Source organism: Morus notabilis, unplaced genomic scaffold (assembly GCF_000414095.1).
Source record: "Morus notabilis unplaced genomic scaffold, ASM41409v2 Scaffold75, whole genome shotgun sequence".
Lineage (NCBI taxonomy): Eukaryota > Viridiplantae > Streptophyta > Magnoliopsida > Rosales > Moraceae > Morus > Morus notabilis.
The window spans coordinates 469,734-484,217 of NW_010361425.1; the positions used below are offsets into that span (position 1 = coordinate 469,734).

The 14,484-nt window shown below is 33.4% G+C and overlaps 3 protein-coding genes across 5 annotated transcripts; 1 reads left to right on the forward strand and 2 right to left on the reverse strand.

The window, feature by feature from the left end:
* The first annotated feature begins 263 nt into the window (after positions 1 to 263).
* LOC21406610 (AT-hook motif nuclear-localized protein 23) lies at positions 264 to 1,646 on the forward strand. Its single transcript, XM_010099414.2, has one exon. It carries the CDS (start codon positions 486 to 488, stop codon positions 1,410 to 1,412), a length of 927 nt encoding a protein of 308 aa, XP_010097716.1. The 5' UTR covers positions 264 to 485; the 3' UTR covers positions 1,413 to 1,646.
* Positions 1,647 to 5,068: 3,422 nt separating this feature from the next.
* LOC21406611 (heavy metal-associated isoprenylated plant protein 4) lies at positions 5,069 to 8,247 on the reverse strand. Its single transcript, XM_010099415.1, has 4 exons — positions 8,094 to 8,247; positions 7,326 to 7,510; positions 5,573 to 5,660; positions 5,069 to 5,490 (listed from the first exon to the last, which is right to left on the reverse strand). Exons 1-4 carry the CDS (start codon positions 8,245 to 8,247, stop codon positions 5,069 to 5,071), a joined length of 849 nt encoding a protein of 282 aa, XP_010097717.1.
* Positions 8,248 to 10,935: 2,688 nt separating this feature from the next.
* On the reverse strand, positions 10,936 to 14,230 carry LOC21406612 (uric acid degradation bifunctional protein TTL). 3 transcript variants are annotated; one of them, XM_024166447.1, is made up of 6 exons: positions 13,869 to 14,230; positions 13,627 to 13,684; positions 13,048 to 13,149; positions 12,596 to 12,752; positions 11,613 to 11,936; positions 10,936 to 11,117 (listed from the first exon to the last, which is right to left on the reverse strand). In XM_024166447.1, the coding sequence occupies exons 1-6, from the start codon at positions 14,105 to 14,107 to the stop codon at positions 11,068 to 11,070; spliced, it is 930 nt and encodes a 309-aa protein (XP_024022215.1). In that variant the 5' UTR covers positions 14,108 to 14,230; the 3' UTR covers positions 10,936 to 11,067. The 3 variants fall into 3 exon arrangements, with proteins under 3 accessions (XP_024022215.1, XP_024022214.1, XP_010097718.1); XM_024166446.1 differs by lacking the exon at positions 10,936 to 11,117 and having other exon boundaries at positions 11,312 to 11,933; positions 13,869 to 14,229; XM_010099416.2 differs by lacking the exon at positions 10,936 to 11,117 and having other exon boundaries at positions 11,312 to 11,936; positions 13,869 to 14,228.
* Positions 14,231 to 14,484: the final 254 nt, after the last annotated feature.

Here is a 14,484-nt window from a genome sequence, read left to right on the forward strand (position 1 = left end):
ATTATACACATGTAACAACATTATTCAGAGCAAAACATAAGCATTATTAAGAAAAATTCAAGTTTCCGACATTAAAAAAGAAAAGAAAGACAACATAACAATCACTAAAACATTTCTTAATCATACTGTTTTTTATTAAAATATTCTTTGTTCATTGATTTATTTATTTTAATTTGGTGTTAGAGAATGGCTGCGTTTTCCACTCTTTCTCTCTCTTTTGTTTCTCCTTTATCTTTTTCTTCTCTCATTCTCTCTATCTTTCTTTCTCTTTCTCGTCCCCAGCCCTCCCTTTTCTCTGCAGTACTCGATTCCTTTTGTTTTTCTATTCGTTCTAGGGTTTTGAATCATGGGTCTCTCATATTATAATCCTTAACTTAATTACTATACAATTTAAAAACTTTTAATTGTTTTTTTTTTCTCTTTTAACTATAATATTTTTTCTTGTTTTCTGTTTCCCCTTTAGCTTCCATATCTCAAATTGGTGTATGGCTGGCTTAGACTTAGGCTCAGCTTCTCGCTTTGTTCAGCATCTCCAACGCCCTGATCTCCACCTCCAAATACCGCCCGATTCCGACGATCACCATGACGTCAACCGCAACAACGGCCACTTCTCCGGCGCCGGCGCAGACCACAACCACGGCGAGGACGACAACAACACGGCCGGGCTCGACCTCGTGACGCCGAACCACGGCATGGGAGACGTCGCGGCCCGACGCCCGAGGGGACGGCCGGCGGGGTCGAAGAACAAGGCAAAGCCGCCGGTGATCATCACCCGGGAGAGCGCCAACACCCTAAGGGCTCACATCTTGGAGGTCAGCGGCGGCTGCGACGTGTTCGACTCGGTGGCAGCCTACGCGCGGAAGAGGCAGCGGGGGATCTGCGTGCTCAGCGGTAGTGGAACCGTCACCAACGTGACTCTCCGGCAGCCGGCGGCGGCCGGCGCAGTCGTGACCCTACACGGGAGGTTCGAGATACTGTCGCTGTCAGGCTCGTTTCTGCCGCCGCCTGCACCGCCGGGGGCCACAAGCTTGACGGTATTCTTGGCCGGAGGTCAAGGCCAGGTCGTCGGAGGGAATGTCGTCGGGGCACTGATTGCGTCCGGGCCCGTCATCGTCATCGCCTCGTCGTTCACCAATGTTGCGTATGAGAGACTACCGCTCGACGAGGAGGAGCCGCCACTCCAGATGCAGCAGCAAGTCTCACCGCCTTCGGGAGGCGGAGGAGGAAGTGGCGGGCCCCTCCCCGACCAAGTCTCACCGCCTTCGGGAGGCGGAGGAGGAAGTGGCGGCCCCTTCCCTGACCCATCGGCTGGACTCCCTTTCTTCAACCTTCCGCTGAATAACATGGCGCCGCAGATGCCGGTTGACGGTTGGGCCGGGAACTCGGCGACGTCCGGACGGCAGGGTTATTGAAAGGAAAAAAAACAACGGCGTTTCCCTGCTGGTGTTAGGGCACAGATTCATGAGGTCAGAGAATTATTATCTCCTAGACTGATACAATATTACTCCAATCTTTTGTACAACTAATTAGTTTCTTCCCTTTCTTCCTGCTTCTCATCAACCAAAAAATTCTGTTGTTTTAATTTTGTAACTTTTTTTTTTTTTTTTGAGAAATGCTTTTTTGTTCATGAATGATAATTATGATGATTCCGTGGATATATATGTGTGGAAAATTACCTTTTTCTTAATTATGAAATTAAGATTTCAGCTTTGGGTTTTAGGATGCAAAATATATCTGACCATTATATTAAGCTGGATATTTCACGTACTTGCTCGTCAGATTAGGTTTTTTTTTTTTTTTTTTTTTTTTTTTTTTTTTTTTTTTTTAAAAAAAGAACGGAGATAGCACAAAAAGAAAGTAGTGATTTAAGAACGGAGATAGCACAAAAAGAAAGTAGTGAGTGCCACTAATCATTTTATATTCTATACTAAGAACCACACTCAAATTTATTGAAGCAACAATAGTAGAAAGAAATATACAAAATGATTAGCTTATAACTTCCTTACTAAAAAAATGCCTCAAAATTTTGTTTTTTCTTATAGGAGGGATATAATTATGATTTTTTATATTTATTAAAAAATTATTGTGTATTGTTTAGCTATCTGATAAGTTTGTAATTAAATAAAAGCCAGAGTGCAGGAAATTTAGTGATGTGTACACATGTGAAGTATATAAAACAATGAAAGACAACGAAGCAGACTTAGCTTTAATTAGGAATTAATCTTTTCCAAGTAAAGTATTTATAAAAATCCTAAGAGAGAACATAAAATATGGGTTAAAGGTCTTCTCCAACTGGCTTTCATGTAAACACATAATTAACAGGCCGTACATAATTAAATATGTACATAGTTCTAATATATTTCCCCCTTCTAACTTTCAGTGTATTTGTGATCCTCATAGACCATTAGACCTAACTATTTTAATTTCCTGGTGGAATCTTTTTAGGATGAAAAGCTCTTATGGAGTGAAAAAAGAAAAAAAAAAGTTCTAAAATGACTAATGGGTGTAGTACATTATTTTCCTGGAATTTTCTTTTTTTATATATATTGTTGTGTAAGAAAATGTATAGAACTATTAACATATGGTTATAAGGCTAGCTCTTTATCTTATTATAAGCTTCAAGAACGTATAAAAATATTGAACGTACGTATAAGATCCAAGGTGCATCTATATATATCTAGCTCTATATGAATGGAGTTTCACCTTGTTTGTGGTATATAATCGAATAGAACATATTCTGAGACTAATCTTGAGAAGTGTACCAAAGTTAATAAAGAGAGAATTAAATACGATCCATTAAAGTTTCTTAACTTCTTCCAAAGTCTACAAAAGTATTGATTCATTGTTTGCATGACTGAAACCACTGGTTAGCTGATAAATTTGTTTAATTAATGTCTTGTTTAACAAGAATTAGCGCTTTGGAAAAAGTCTGTGTTGGTAACATTTCGTATATTGTGATATCTAGTGGATCAGCTAACATTTGTTAACTTACGGAGTAAGTGTTCAACAAACAACATCTTTACGCCGTCTATACATACAACTAAAAGATGTATGTGTGTCTGTGTGTTACATATCATATTCTGAAAATAGAGGATTTTGGAAACCCTATTTGACACTTATCCGACCAAAACAAACAAACCATTGCATTAATAAATAATTTTTTCCACCTAGAGAATATTAGTTAGTAATTTGGTGGTTGATCATCATTTTGTTGTTTATTAAATTATAACTATATATATGTTGACCTTGTTTTAAAATATGATTGGTGTTCTTCCCTTATCCCATGAGTATTTATTAATTATGTGTTCTTGATGCATAATTAACCAAGCCTCAAAATTGTTTTGCTTTTCACCCATTTCAGAATCCAACAATGTCTCATGTGTGTATATATATATATATATATATAATATGATCTTCTTACTCTCTCGGTCGAAGTCTTTTGAGTTTATTGGTGAGAAAGAATGTAAGTCATTAATTATCAGGTTGCTTCTAGATTTCTATATATAAGCTTCTGTTATGCCATGCATTCTGAATCTGTAGAACTTAAATTCATTATTAAAATTAAGCATCTTCATGCACGTAATTTGTTGGTATATATATATGTGTGATTTAAGATGCTAGATTAATTATGAACAAAAAAAAAAAAAAAAAAAAAAAACGATTGGCTATTCTTTCTAAATCCGCCTACTGATACATCTCATGTATGCAAGTAAACCTCGGGACTAAGAAATTGCAAACATGTAAAACTAATTAGTGAGCTAAATATCTTTTAATACCGATTATATCTGGTTATCTGGGAGTAACTAGTGACATATATAAACGTGATCAAATCATTTAGTAGTCTCTCCTTTTTCTCTCTTTCTTTTCTTTTTTATGTGTTGTAACTAATTTATAGACCAATTTTGTGCTTCTTAGGTCGTTATCTTTGCGAGATAATAATCAGCAAATTTAGTGTGAAGTGTCGTGATTGTCATGTTATTAATCATCTCTCTCGTATGCTGTTCAGTACTAATTAAAAATATTAAATTGTATGACTCCCATTGATATGCAACATGATAAATATAACAGATCAAATAAAAGTTCATGGCTTTATTCAGTTATATAGTACTTAAAATACGACCCCCATTAATTAATGTAACTTCTGTTAATTAAATTGAAAGAAATGTGTGTGTTGTACATAAATACTTTATACAATGTAATATATATGTGTGTGTGTGTGTGTGTGCATTCTGGTTATTTATGGTGAATTATATATAAGCACTTATCAGATGAGTTTGTTAATGCAAGGGATCACTTCATGAACCAATAAAATAGTAAACCAGATTAATTTCATGTATAATATAACGCCTACAAACTTTTTCTACAATCAACTGATCGTGGATATTATATATTTCCCCTTTTTCTGTACATGTACTAGGAAATCGATGCCATGTACCACTCGAACATCAGTGGACAAAATTAGGTAAACATTTGGAACCTAGCTATTAAATTTTAACAATTCAAGAATATGCCTATATATATATATATATATATGGCTGTTTAGTATTGGCTTTGGAGGTTGCTTTTAGAGTGTTAATGAATCTATAGGGGTTAATGTGTTTGGTAAATTCTCCATTTTTTCTAAATTTTTTTCTAATCTTATCCAATTCCCTAAAAACTGTTGCACGTTAGCATAATTTAAGATGTGAGCCGTCGTTTTGCTACCACTCGTTAAATTTACTAATTATTTAAACATGCTTAAAATGAACCAAAATTCTAATCCATCCAATTTGTTTATCTCTATAACAAATAAAAAAAAGTAATGTATTTATTTTAGATATATTTGAAATAATGATCTTAGTTTCATGTAATTATATTTTTAGAATTTGAATTGAAAATAATTGAATCAACGTTGATTTATAAGAAATATAAACTAGATCAATATATATATATATATATATATATAAGTATACATGTATTTTGTATCTACTTATGATTACACTAACTTTTAACTAAAAATACAATACAAACTAACATCAAATTTTTAAAACATCACAACAATATATATGCTAATTAAGCTATATATCTTCTATGCGATAGAACAAGCATTTGGGTTTTCATCGCTGAACACTTGAGGAGCATAAACATAGTGAATGAAATAGGGGGCATTTCCTTCTATAGTTTTAGCAGCTTCCACTATCTTTTTTTCTTCCTTAACCTCTATAATGTTTAAGTCAGAGGATTTTCCTAATTCACCGCTAACTACTAATTTCCCCTTCTCCTCTTTCTTTTCCTCCTTGATAATCTGCTCTTTCTTTTCTTCCTTGATAATCTGCTCTTTCTTTTCTTCCTTGATCATAATCTGCTCTTTCTTTTCTTCCTTTTTCGCGGTTATTATCTCTGCATGTTTGTTCACCTTTCTTTGTAGGAATGATACAAGTTTCTCAGGCTCTATGGTTCCGTCCACCGTTAGAATTTGTGATTTCATATCAGTCTTAACACTGTGAATACCTGAAAAATCAACAATAAATTAATATAATTTAAACACAATAATAATTGAGAATTAATTTTGTATAAATATTAATCTTTATACCCTTTTGCCTTAGCAGCATCTTCTCGAGATCTCTCGCACATTGGTCGCAATGCATGTTTACCTTCATTGATGTTGTCCTCGAAATAGCCTTCAAATTCATACGACAAAATTAATTTAGTATGTTTCAGAATTTTACATTACATTTTGTCAGCAATATATCGGCCTTGTTCTTTTCACATATCAAGTTTTATTACTATAGTATTTTCTGTTATAAAAATTTAAATTCAACTTTTTTTCCCTCACAATTTTAACTTTTTTGCTACAGTATTTTTTTCAACTTGAGTTATAAAACAAATATATAGTTACATAATTACCTGTGTCTATTTATTAGTTAAAATTAATGTATATGAGTACTACATATGTGTGCGTGTAGCATTTTCAGGCACGTGAACACATATATCCTTTAATATAATGTCAAGCAAAATATTCATAAATCTAATAGAGCATAAGAGCATACAAAAGTGAATAGTTAATTTTTTAATTTATATAATATAGTTAAATGAATCATGAGACAGAGAAAGAGGATAGACTAGAGATTATATATAAATTTATATATGTAAATATATAGTACTGATTGCTTTTATATATAGGAAAAAGGATACTATTAACAATGGATGGAAATAATTATATATGCTCTTATTAATCAATCATGATTATCAAAATTGTGACCATGAAAAGGATAAGAGATTATATATGTATCTGTGTACTGCCACTGTGAATAACGTTATGATACAAGACAAAGAAATTATAATGCAATATATATATATATATATGTATGTATGTATTTGCTTGCAAGTTGCAAGTTGGGTTAAACAACCAAGAAGATAATTATATATTTTAATCTACATGTCGATCGGTGGACATTGTATATAGGTAGTAACGAAAACTTAATTATAAGTGCCTTAAAGAAAATCATTATAATATGTGCCTTAAGAAAAATTAACCGTGGATCTGATGGTAAGTTCGCACATGATTTTACTGCAAGGGGTAATATTAAATCTTCTATCGTAATTAAAAAAATAAACGAAAAAAAAAAGTTAATTATATATGGACATGGACATAATTTCTCACGTATTCATTTTGTATAAAATGATGCTGATAATTTGATCCACATGTTTCATTTATACGTATAAAAGAAGACCCCAAAAGTATCTAATTGGATTAGTTTAATAGGGAGAGGGGGGAAAAAAATAAAGAAAAGATTCGTGCATTCCATGAGGTTTGACCGTGGAATTCTTTAAATTGCAGGGATGGTGACGAAATTATTAGTTCCATTTAATTTTAATCACATTCAAATAATTAATTAAAGCAGCCCTAACGTGCCGGGATTTCAAAACTCTTATAAAAAAAAGATAAAGAGAAACGAACAAAAAAGATGATTAATTTAATCGTATTGATAACTCCCACCTGTAGCTACCTAAACAAGGACATATGCAGGAATTTAGTTGATTAATCAAGAAACAAAAGATCTACTCTTTGGTTCAGGAAAAAAAAAAAAAAAAAAAAAAAAAAAAAAAAAAATTTTTTTTTTTATTATATATCCAGAAAAAAATAGTGGTCATCTCAATATTGGGAGAAATTCTTGTCCTGAAACCCCTTTTTTTTTCAATTCAAGCAAGGGCATGAAGTTTCAATATATGGAGATTAGAAAATATCATGAAGAATTCTGAAAATTAAAATATATATATATATATATGTTTATGGGGAAAGAATAGAAAAAAGAAATAACATAACATAATATAATATAACATACTTGTTTGGTTTCCTTGACCACTTTCTTATCTGTTTGGACAGATTCCTTGATTTGGATTTTAGGTGATATCAACTCAATCTTCTTGTTGGCCAATTTCTCAATTCGTTTCTGAATTTCGATCGGATCGAAGCTGCCTTTTGCCTTAATTTCACCTTTCTCCATGTCAACATCCACACTGTGAACACCTGGACAATTATAACATTATCGTTTCTAATAATGCTCCATTAATTAAGATATTATCATTTCTATAAAAAAAAAAAAGAGGAGAGATATTTTAAAAATATATGTCATGAGAGTGAAAAGGAATTGAAGTACTACTTCCTCTTGATGAATCAAAATTTAAGAAACAAAAGTTAAATTTATGAAAAAACAATTTCATCCCAATTATATAGAACTGCATATTATAGACCAACATCAGCAACAAGTTTTCACATAGGTATGTGATTTGCACCAAATATATATTTTAGGGTTCACTACCTTTTCTAAGGTCACCTATTTAGCGAAGTCAATTAATTATTTCATGCTATACTAAAAAATTGTAAGGTTGTGGTTGACTATAGTAGGATACGAAAAGATACACTCTATTAACAGGGTTCTGTTTTAAACAGTTAAATTCGTATTCTATATACCCGTCAGTTGATTTGTATATTTTTCCATTTCAAATTGATTCGACTAGATCTAACATCACTATCGTAGAGACGTCTACTATTGGAGAGTTCTTGATTGATTTGGGGGATTTCTAAGATGTAACAAAGAGAGTATAATTACCTTGAGTACGCAAAAGAGGCCTCTTGATATCACGTGCACACTGCAGGCAATGCAGTTTTGTTTTGTAAACAGCAGTGATTACTCCATCTTTCTCCTTGTTTTCTACTTTTTTGACCTCTTTCTCTTTCTCCTTAATCTCTTCTTTTGTTGCCATTTTAGCAGAAAAAGCAGATAATTAAGGGAGTTGGGGAAGTGGTGAAGATAATTATAGACTCAGAGAAAAACTGCTTGGAGTACTTATTGCAGGATCATATCTCTTTTCGTAATGAACTTTTGATTCATTAGCATGTTTCTTTAAGCTGAACAAGTCATAATTATGTTGGTGAGACTTTATGGGAGTTAGGTCACCTTCTTTTGACACTTGAACTATAGTGGACAAATTATTATAAATTAACATATAGTAAGGTTTGATTTTAGCTTACTGTATCGTTAAATATTAGAAGGCACATGAACAATCTCCAACCCTAATTATATAATGTAACGGAGTATTCTTATTTGTGCTCTTCAAAACTATATAATCACTCTCATACTGTTTCTTTAACTTTGAAACCTTCCTCTCTGTTCCCTGAATTTTAACTTAGTTCTACTTAGCCCCTTCAATTAGAATTTCTATTAAAAATAAATAGAAAAAGAGAGAAATTAGTCTTGTTTAACCACTTGTTAGAACTTATACTGAAACAAACAGAAAAAGATTGCATGCTCTCGAACCATCCCCTTCTTTTCTGTATATTTTTAACGGAAATTCTAAAAAAAAAAAGAAATTAAGAGGGATTAATTCAAAATTCATGAGGTAAAGTGAGTTGATATAATTTCTTTCATTGTAGTTACTGATAAACATTACATCAATTAATAAAAAAATACTATATTCGTTAATCAAAAGACGACAATTTAAAGTGGGTACGTACAAAAAATTGAGACTAGAATTAGTGTCTCTAGCATTACTCTTCTTCTATTTATTTCAAATTTGGGGTGATGAATTTAAACTTAAACCTTGTGACGGAGTCATGTGTAAATTTATCGTCAGACAATACATATAACCACATATATATACACACGTATTATTACTAGATAATTAGACTAATATAACATATTGAATTTCATATACTTTTTTTTTTCTGTAACGCATTAATAATTAACATCAACTTCGGACATATATAATTGGCACATAGCCAATACCTTTTCTTTGGCCTTGGCCTTGCGCATGTCCTTCATATCACTCAGCTTCTCTTTGACAGCCTGCATGATTATTTAATACCTCTTTCTTCTTTACTCAAACTTTTAGAATATAATAGTACTCTAGGGTCCGTTCGGTTTACTAATTCTGAGTTTTAATTCAAGTTGAGATGTGATGTTGTGTGAGAGTTTTTTACTGTAGCAAAAAAGTTAGATGTGACTATTTCTGAGAGCTTTTTACTGTAATAAAACTCAAATTTTAAACTTAAATCAGCGAAAAGAACGGGGCCTATAATACTTTAAAGTAGATAGTAGCTAGGGGATCACCTTGAACTTATATAAACATTATGGCCCATGGAAGTAAAGCTCGTGGATAATATATATATATATATGTGTGTGTGTGTGTGTGTATGTATTTATATACATATCCATTTCCACTCTTTTTTTTTTTTTTTTTGGTGTGGCTGTAAACCTAGCTAACTTATATGTGTTAAGCATGCAGATGTTTGGTTAAAGCAAGTTTGTGGGTGATAAATATTTGCCGATGAAGACTCAGGATCAGCCCCGGTCTCTCGTGATCATGTACTTATAGCTAAAACCGAAAGTGACGATTGTAATTATAACAGAAATTGGAAAGTTTTTCTTTTTAATTTTGTAATGGAAAAAAAAAATAGATAAATATAATTGGGCCTCAGAGTTCGTCCAGGCTGAAACTTGGACTACGAAAATGAGCTAATTGGGCTGCACAGAAAGACTTGGTAGGCCATTCAAAGATTTTTTTTTTTTCCCCCATTCAACGATTAGTTGCAACTACATATGTATTGTATCACAAGAAATCCAAGGCATGAAACTAACTACATAGTAGTTTAACAAAGTTGACATAAGAAAGGTGGGTTTGTCTCCCATGACACTCAAATGTTGCAATCTATATTTCATAAAGATTAAGCTAATACAGATTCTACAATTCAAATGCGTGAATTATAGGTATAAGAGAGATCTTGTCATGTTGTGGTGACTCTGCGGTCTAAGCACCTAATGACCTAAATGAGAAAATTACAGATTCTACCTCCTAATTACTTGATTTACTAAAAGTATCCGTTTTAAAAAACTCTACCCCTTGATTAATTCTAGTCTAAAAAGTAAAAATATATGGACTAATGTTAAAAATAAAAGTATAAAGGTTCCATTTCAAGGGACTAGGTTAAATAATATTCATTAATGCCAAATGCTAATTTTCCCAAGGAACTTTTTGTTGTTTGGACCTTGGTTTCCTAATTTTCAGCCTATAATTGATGAGAAAGCGAGTCCAAATATGTCATCTCACTTTATAGCTGTCCATCCAATACTACTTTTAATTGATATTCATTAATGCCAAATGCTAATTTTCCCAAGGAACTTTTTGTTGCTTGGACCTTGGTTTCCTAATTTTCAGCCTATAATTGATGAGAAAGCGAGTCCAAATATGTCATCTCACTTTATAGCTGTCCATCCAATACTACTTTATGGTATCATCTAAATTTAAGAACCTAAATGCTAACACATAAATAAAAGTTAAGGCGATGTTTGGTAGAGAGATTCATTCCCTGATTCGAATTATGATTCGTGATTCGTTACAGTATTTTCTCTCACAAAACCACTTGAACAATGAATGAGCTGTCAAAATTTGATTCAAGAAACAACCAGCGCGCCAAAAAAATGGGGTAGCCAATTTGAATTCTGCCGAAGCAAGGCAATTAAACAGTTCTAGTGATTGGAACATCCAATCAGAAATCAAATTCTATCCCGGTTGGATGTTCTAGGGTCATCCAAAAGTTCGGCCATTTGGACTGAAATATCTGATTTTACAGAGTTCTGCACAGGCAAAATTTACAAACACTGTAACATATATATATATATATATGTATGTATGTATGTATATATATATAAGCAATATCTAGATTAAATCAATTGGTACATTCGGAAACATGCAATATTTAACATGGAATGAATTCATCTAGATCACATCAACCTTAATTCACTCAATTAATTGGATGTAGCCCAAGGACTAAATATATATATAGCAAGAGAATCACATTTATTGCAAAAGGAACTATTTTCCTCTTTAGGTTTGTCAAACATTGACAAAGAAGTTCTCTGAACAATAACAAACTTTTAAGAACTTGAGAATCTTTACAACTGATAAATTACTTGTTGACTGAAACAACAAAAGGTTCTAACTTCCACGATACGTGGTGAAAGAGAACGGCGACAGCAGCAGCGGAACATGAAAATGCTCCAACTTCTGTGACTCCCTGATTTCAAACACAATAGAAACATATGGGAAGAACCCTCCGGGGCAGTATTTACCTGTGTTGAAGCTTATCCTGTATATTCCTGGATCCACAGCATCAACTATGCTCATCAACTGACCACTCCGTCCGTCATTATCTGTAACTGAAGACCCCTGAATGATCCAACCACCAGTATCTGGATCACCAAATAGGGGACGAGGCTGAGGGCCCTTCCAAACTTCTAATTGTACCTCAATTCCGACACCCGGAGATCCTCGTGACACATCCAATACGTGGGTTGTAATGGGTGGACGGGTTTGAGTTGGACTTTGGTATGTTTTCCGAATTGAAGATTCTGAAGCAGCAGTTAGATGCCCTCCAATAATGCTCATACGATCTTCTAGAGTTCAAAAATAAAGAATATTACTCAGAAAGTAGCAGAGTGAGTAGAAGCTAATGACGCATATTAGCATACAACAAAAGTTTACAAATGCCAGTGATTAGGAACTAGGAAGGATTGTAAAAGTGGTTTGATAATATCTTCAAGAAAATTTTAAGAAAGAAAAATTAGCTAGGAAAATATGTGAAAGTAATGGGGTCACTATTATATTTTTCTCTCTCTTTTGTGTGTGTGTGTGTGTGTGGGGGGGGGGGGGGGGGAATTAATTTCTTCCCCTAACACACTGTAAATGAACTTGGAAAGCCGTGACTAGATCTCCACTGTTAACCAATATAAACTTGTTGTTACACGTATAAAAGCATGGAACTTTTAATCAATCAGTTGCAAGGTCAGGGCCCATTGGCACAATACTTTGTAACTTTACTTGATAATGATTTTGACTAGTATAAGACATTACTCATGGGCTTAAATCCATCACTGGAAAGACAGGACACACAGAGATGAAACAAGATCTAAATCAGAATAAGATTACTGGAAAAACAAGATATCACAATGGGGCCATAATAAGATTTTTGCTGCACAAGCAATCAAACATACCGATAAATTTTTCATATTTGAATATACAAAAGCTGTTTAAGAAAGAAACGAACTTAATTTACCTTCAGCTTTCTTTGAGACAGCTTCAGGATACGGATTGCCTGTTGAAGAATCATTTGTTTTAGTCGAGAAGAGCTTTGCAAGACGCAGCTCCGTTACCTTCATCTGCTCCCCAGCTGCAATCTCAAATTCAACTATAGGCCTATTCGGGTATCGTTTCTACAAGTGAAAAGAAAGCATTAATTTGAGAAACTTGGTGTGACATTAGTAGAGCATAAATCTCCTTAGCAATTACTAAAAGCAGGCTATCCTTTTCAGGTGTATTTTCTTTCTTCAGTGAAAACAACTATATAGCTCTTTTTTGGAGAAAGTGTAGTAAATTTCCCTTCCTATCACACCAAAGTACACAAACTCAAACACCCCGCATAAAAATAACAATTAACAAGTAAGATCGTATCCAGTGATAAAAGGTCAATGTAATTGACATTGGTCTCATTAGTTAAAAAATTCACACCTTCAATTCAGCAAGTATTTCGTCAGTGCTCCTCCCAGATGCACATATAAGAAATATGAATCCAAACTTCTCCTTATAGCGAGCATTCCACTCATCAAGCTCCTGAAAAGATCAAATCAGATCAACCAGAATCAATCAACCAAATCACTGAATCAATCTCCAAAATAATACTATTCTTATTCTTGGCGCCAAATTTAGCACCAAGAATAAGGATCATATTATTTTGGAGAGCGATTTTCCCGCTAAAATGCTAATATTTGACATTGGCCACCAATTTGGCATTGCATTGGAGATGTTCTAAATAGACCAAGCTGCCCACTTGCCCTAATTAATGTACACTCCCCATTGAGTTTGACCAGAATTCAACGCGCAGCGAATACTTCTTAGATGATTCAGAAAAACAATGGGATACTTTTTTGATTAGCTTAGACCTAGGATCATGGCATTTGTAGTATTTTGATGAAACAAGGGGACACTTTTCTCACTTTCCCTTAATCAAATGCAAATCATCGATACCCCTTAATTAACAAAAGAAAATTCTACACCCAAAATTTAAAGTTTGATTCAGAGCACACTGACCTGTAAGCTAGAGCTAGTAGCAGTTGCTAAAGCAGTCGATTGCTCTCCCTTACTCCACCTACAAAACACCAATAACTTCTATTAAATCAGTTTCCAATCATCAAAAACATCATATTTCGGATCTGGGTAATTGAGAAAACAACAAATTTCTATTGAAATTTCACTAACAATGAAAACAGAACAGAAAAAAAAAAAAAAAAAAAAAATTAACTAGAAGAAAAAAAAAAAAAAAAAAACTTAACTGAGCAGAAGTGGAGTGAGAAGAAGAGGAAGGAGAACTTCCGATCTGAGGATGAGCAGAGAAAGCTTGGAGCCAGCCATTGACGTCGACGATGTTGAACCAGATATCTCGAGCGGCAACAATGGCTTCCTCAAGGGAAGAGAAAGGAGAGGCCTTCGCCATTTCTTGGGCGAATCTCGTGCTACCGCAGCATGCCAGGAATTCATCTTCCCCAAACTCCATCATGTTTTTCGTTCCCATTTTCTCCGATGGATCAAATCTCAATAGAATCTTTCTAATTCAATCTGTTATGGGTATGATTTATATTGCCTGCGTTCCTACTTCAAGTGCTACTGGTTTTATCGCAAGATAAAACACATAAGAATATATATAATTTTTTTTTTTTTTTTTTTTGGAAAAATTAACTGAATAGACTTCTTTTTACTGCCCTTTTTCATAGATGGCCTGAGCTTTTTTATGTTAGAAAAATAACCGTTTTCTTTACAAGTGTGAATCAGTGATTAATTTATAATCAATTAATTATTAATTATAATTAATAAGTGATTAACTCATGATAAATTAATAACTAATTATTTTGTTGTTTATTACTAATAAATCTTTAATTTATTGAATTAATT

Bases quoted from the DNA above. Each gene is read 5' to 3' on its own strand.
- LOC21406610 (XM_010099414.2), top strand. From the start codon at position 486: ATGGCTGGCTTAGACTTAGGCTCAGCTTCTCGCTTTGTTCAGCATCTC.
- LOC21406611 (XM_010099415.1), bottom strand. From the start codon at position 8,247: ATGGCAACAAAAGAAGAGATTAAGGAGAAAGAGAAAGAGGTCAAAAAA. The intron at 7,511-8,093 runs GTAATTATACTC...ATAATTGTCCAG, and splicing joins GCCTCTTTTGCGTACTCAAG to GTGTTCACAGTGTGGATGTT. The intron at 5,491-5,572 runs GTATAAAGATTA...TTGATTTTTCAG, and splicing joins GATGCTGCTAAGGCAAAAGG to GTATTCACAGTGTTAAGACT.
- LOC21406612 (XM_010099416.2), bottom strand. From the start codon at position 14,107: ATGGGAACGAAAAACATGATGGAGTTTGGGGAAGATGAATTCCTGGCA. The intron at 13,150-13,626 runs GTCAGTGTGCTC...TGATCTTTTCAG, and splicing joins CTACTAGCTCTAGCTTACAG to GAGCTTGATGAGTGGAATGC. The intron at 11,937-12,595 runs GTAAATTAAGTT...TTTGAACTCTAG, and splicing joins TGTCTCAAAGAAAGCTGAAG to AAGATCGTATGAGCATTATT.